Source organism: Colossoma macropomum, unplaced genomic scaffold (genome assembly GCF_904425465.1).
Source record: "Colossoma macropomum unplaced genomic scaffold, Colossoma_macropomum, whole genome shotgun sequence".
Taxonomy (NCBI): Eukaryota; Metazoa; Chordata; class Actinopteri; order Characiformes; family Serrasalmidae; genus Colossoma; species Colossoma macropomum.
This window is the reverse complement of record NW_023494785.1, coordinates 28,713,515-28,718,500: the sequence shown is the minus strand read 5'-3', so window position 1 is coordinate 28,718,500 and position 4,986 is coordinate 28,713,515. Positions and strand designations below refer to the sequence as shown.

General features: G+C 40.1%; 1 protein-coding gene across 1 annotated transcript; it reads left to right on the top strand.

The window, feature by feature from the left end:
* The first annotated feature begins 431 nt into the window (after nt 1–431).
* lrrc30a (leucine rich repeat containing 30a) lies at nt 432–1,660 on the top strand. The gene has a single exon (XM_036579537.1). It carries the CDS (start codon nt 788–790, stop codon nt 1,658–1,660), a length of 873 nt encoding a protein of 290 aa, XP_036435430.1. The 5' UTR covers nt 432–787.
* Nucleotides 1,661–4,986: the final 3,326 nt, after the last annotated feature.

The following is a 4,986-nucleotide window of genomic DNA, read 5'->3' as shown; positions in this document are numbered from 1 at the left end:
GTGTGATGAAAGGTCCATATGAGTTTCCAGTGTCATGACATTTCATGCATCTTCATTAACAATTACGTGTCAATACGCATCAAATTTAGGGCATCTTACCTCTTGCACAAACTGTATGCATGTTTATGACCTATATACAGTCCTGCAGACAGCTATGTATGGAAACAAATAGCTTGAGTTATCGCAATAGTGCTATTTATAAACTGTTTTGTAAACTTCAGCACAGATAGGCTGTTCAATATGGAGAAAAAAGGTATGTAGTGTTAGAACAAGTGGAGACGGTGGTGAAGAGCATGCAATGGTGAGGCACGGTCATCATATTTCTTCTCCAGAAATGGTCATCCCATGCCCTCACCAAAATCAAGGTTAGTTATCACTGAGCGGGTCCATTGAAGTGACAGGGGCAGCTGAAGAGACTAGCAGTCAAATACTGTTAGAGTTGTTCCGCCAATGTTGTCTGACACTAGGATATGCTTCAGATCCTTTATCCCGCCCCTGGCTGTCAGCATTACTCCTCCAACGTGCTATGGACAAACATACACGTCTTCCCAGTCATGCACACGCACACACGTATGTGTTTACGGCTCGACCAGGCAGCCACTTCCAGCTGGATATTCAAGGCATTTCTGATCCAAGAATGTGCTTTGAGCTTCTCTGGACCTCCCAGGCACTGCTCGAAGCAAATGACCCTTCTATTCTGAAGAGATCACAAGTAAGGACGATGTTTTCTACTGTTCTACTTTAGTTGTTGTTAGTTGGTAGGACTCTAGGTGATTTGTGGCTGGGAATGGGGGGAAAGCATTCAAAGAAACTGGCAGGTGAGGAGATGAAACAGCAAGGAAGAAGGAGCGCAGCCTTTGAGGAAACATCATCAGAGAAGATCCGCAAATACATAGTCACACATTTCGGGTACAGTGTGTTGAGCCTGGCCCGCCATGGCATGGTGGATGCTCCAGAAGAACTGTGGGAGCTCATGGAACTGCAGAAGCTCAATCTGTCCCTGAACTGCATGCAGTCTTTGTCTTCCTCAGTGGGCCTCCTTCAAAACTTGGTGGTGCTCAACTTGTGGGGTAACCAGCTGAGCAGTCTGCCTCCTGAGATTGGGCTGCTCAAGAACCTGAAAGTTCTCTTTGCGTACCGCAATCATCTAGCTGAAGTTCCTGAGGAGCTGAGCTCCTGCACCAAGCTAGAGGTCTTGAGCTTGGCAAACAACCAGCTCACGAGCCTCCCAAACAGCTTGTCTGCACTCACGGGCCTGCGCAAGCTCAACCTGAGCCACAACAACATTGTCCATATCCCGACATGCGTCTACGCAATGAAAAGCCTGGTCTTCTTGCATGTGGCATGCAACAGGCTGGAGAACATCGCAGAGCAGATCCAGACACTGGCTGACCTGAAGATCCTCATAGTAGAAGGGAACTGCATTCACTCTCTGCCTAAGATGCTCTGCTGCCTGACCAAGCTTGAACTGCTTAACGTGGACTACAATGACATTCAGAACGTTCCAGCTGAAATGCACCAACTTAACAGGCTGGAGAAGCTAGCCTGCCACCCGCTGGACAAAGGACTCCATATTGTGCATAACCCTCTGCTCAAGCCCATTAAAGAGGTGCTGGATGGAGGTCTCCAAGCTTTTTATAACTATCTCAAGGCCAGTTGAAACACTGTGCCATGAGTGGGGCATGGCTTCAAAGGAGCTTGTTGAACTACTTTTGTGATAGCACCCCTGACTGCTATATGAGAAGCTCTTCAAAGGTCACATTATGGGAGCTAATAGTGTTGCGCTGCTTTTTTAAGAGCAGTAGAAAGTAATTACACTAACAACTGTAATTTGAGTATAACATCTTTATCGGCATGACATCAATTCAGAGACTTCCAGTAATGCTGCTAAGAGTGGAAAGTATAAAGCAAGGGCAGCTCTTCATTTATCCGAATGCTGTAGGGACTGATATTAGAAAGAGTTTAAACAAAAGACTGAAACTTCATAGCAAAGAAGGGTTTTAAAACCCAGCATGGGGAGGGCAACGTGTAAGAATTTGTCGACTTGGTTATTAAACTGTAAAAAGATCCCTGTGAGTACACAAAGGTTGCTGATATTGGTATCTTCTCATTCTGCGCCAGCAGCATCGGGACTTGAGGGCACATTTATGGCTCCCAGGAGCATGTTAAACAAAGGGCACCGGCTTGTGCGGTCGTGCTAAACAAGCATTGGATTTCTTCTCCTTTTGTTTGGTTCAGAGTTCATTTGGAACTGTCTGTGAACTTGCTGACTCAGTCATGTTGACCCTTGTTTTCCGCGATGTCTTTGGAAAGCCTCAAGAGAAGAAGAGATGCAATTATAACTCCCTGCACCGTTTTCTCAAGCGCCGAACGTGTCTTGAAGAGCAAAGCAGAGACATTTCCATTACCTCAAAGGAAAGGTCAGTGGTGCATTCCATTGAAAAGTACAGGACCTCTTAGTTAAAGGGCAGCAGACTTATTTTGCCCAATATTACACACTGTATGATTTCAGAAGGAGAAAGAAACAAGCAAGCTTAAGAGATTTTATAGCATTGTTATACGCTGTTCAAAATCTGAATGCATCTTTTGATAGAACCACAAAATCTATAGAAGAAATATATTGTATTTTCATACACTATTGTTAGAAAGTTTGGAATCACATCACATTGATAAACGCTGTTTTATTATTCAGCAATAACCCAAACAGTGTGGATTGAAATCCAGAAATCCAGATGCTAGAAGGTATTTTAAGATGTTATTTTGCTTTTATAACTTACTATAAATAGGTTAAAAATCTTATAGTTGTGCAGTAGTTGCATTTCAATATAATCATTTTCCACATTTATCTGCCACAAATTGGTTTAATATTACTGAATATTACTGATTCCTATGAAGTCCTGGTGGTGACATATCTTCTTAATAAACATGGCTATGATCTCATTCCTGTGCCTTACTAACTCATGGATTTGACTTAATTATCTTGATTTTACACTTTACTAGGTCATGGCTATGACTTAATTATCTCATTCTTACACCTTAGTAAGGTATGGACTTATTAATCTTGTTCTTATGCTAAGTCATGGCTATGACTTAATTATCTAGTTCCTACACCATACTAAGTTGTGACCATAACTTAATTATCTTGTTCATACACTTCACTAAGTCACAGCGGTGACTTAATTCTCTTGTTCTTACACCTTTCTAAGTCATGACTATGATTTAATTATCTCGTTCTTACACCTTACTAAGTCATGACTATGACTTAATTATCTTGTTCCAACCCCTTACGCAGTCATGGTCACCGCTTAAGCAGTTTCCTACTCCTTAGTAAGTCATGGCCACACATTAGGATCCTGTTCCCACACCGTTGTAAATTGCGGCCACTGTTCTTAATATAGAAGGAATGTCACCAACAGGGATTCGCAGATTCCAACCTTTTGAACAGCATAGTCATGTTTTCTACAATGTTCTTATCCTATATGATGTCACGTGTTACAGTATCCAAAGAAAGGATGTTCAAGGAATAGCTTTAATGATTCATTCAGTCTTAACTGTTAAACATAATACTTTGCTAATAAATAATTAAACCAATGAATAACTTCACTGAATGTCATTAAAGAATTTGGATCAGGTAATTGGATGCATCTTGTTCTATTACTGGTATCTGTTTTTGTTATCTTCCTTTTATTTAATTTAAAGCTATTGGATAATTCTAAGGCCAAAATGCAAACCTCCTAAAGGCAAACATTTTCATCAAATAATCAACTTAGCACCATCAACAAACAACTTACAGTGCTGATGTGTGCAATTAAATTAAGTTTCAGCTCAACATATTTACCTTTTTATAATATAAGTAATTTCACATGTAATGCCTTCATGATATTTGAGCCTAAAACTTGTATGTACAGTTATATGCAAAAGTTTGAACACCCCTGGTGATGACATGCTTTGTTGATTACCTAATGACATCCTCAAGAGAGAATAAAATTAAATGTGGCATTCTTTCTGCTAATTTTAGTGTACAATTTCTATTTATTTGCTAACACATTGGGAACAATAAAACATCAAATATAATACATAAAATGTGGTATAACTTTTGTACAGGCCACATTCTATAAACAGCAACTATGCGTTGAAATGTGCAGAGGTGTGTTCTCTGTAGAGGATGTGTAACTTATTTTCACTTAGAAAATCAACAAAGCATGTCATTGGAACAGAGGTGCTCAAAGTTTTGCATATGACTGTAGTTCTGAAGTGTGCTGACAATTTGTACTTTTAAGGGGGTTGGTTGTGTGTGTATCTGATAACATCTGAACAGCTGTGTTTCCCCAGTGGAGCAAAACTATAGCGCCCCCTGTCAGTAGAGGCCAAACAATACAAGGTATATTGTCTTTTTCTTGCTGCCCTCCATATGAGAATAAACTAATGCATATTTTTATGACTGTGTTTTATCTCTTTGTTGTGTCCCTAAAATATTTCAATAATTTGGTGTTCAAAATCATCAAAGTCAAGAAATGTCACTTATCTATTTGCATTGATCTGTTTGACAGGCCTTAAATTTCTTTTCACATTAGAGACAACAGCTCTAAAAATAGTATCAGCTTCTCCTTTCTGTTTCCTCTATCAAATGATATCAGATGCAGAGTTCATGTAGTCCATCAGCTGCTAGTGTCTCATTATGTTTCTCTGAGGAAGGGCAGAATCACTCTGCAGCTCACTGAGTTCACACAGCCCAAATTGCCAAACAGCTTAGCATTCCTGAGCAGCTAGGCTATTAAGGTAGACCAATTCACACTGAATTTCTCTTTTTGACACCATCTTTGAAGAGACGACTTGGGCTCTGTTCACTCTCTGACACTGTTTTCATGACCACTTGACTGTTTCACTGTGCAGGTTAGGTTTTCTCCTGTGCTTGAACACTTTTGAGCATTCATAAGTCATATTTTTAAATCACACCAATGAGAAAAACTGTAATAAAACAAATTT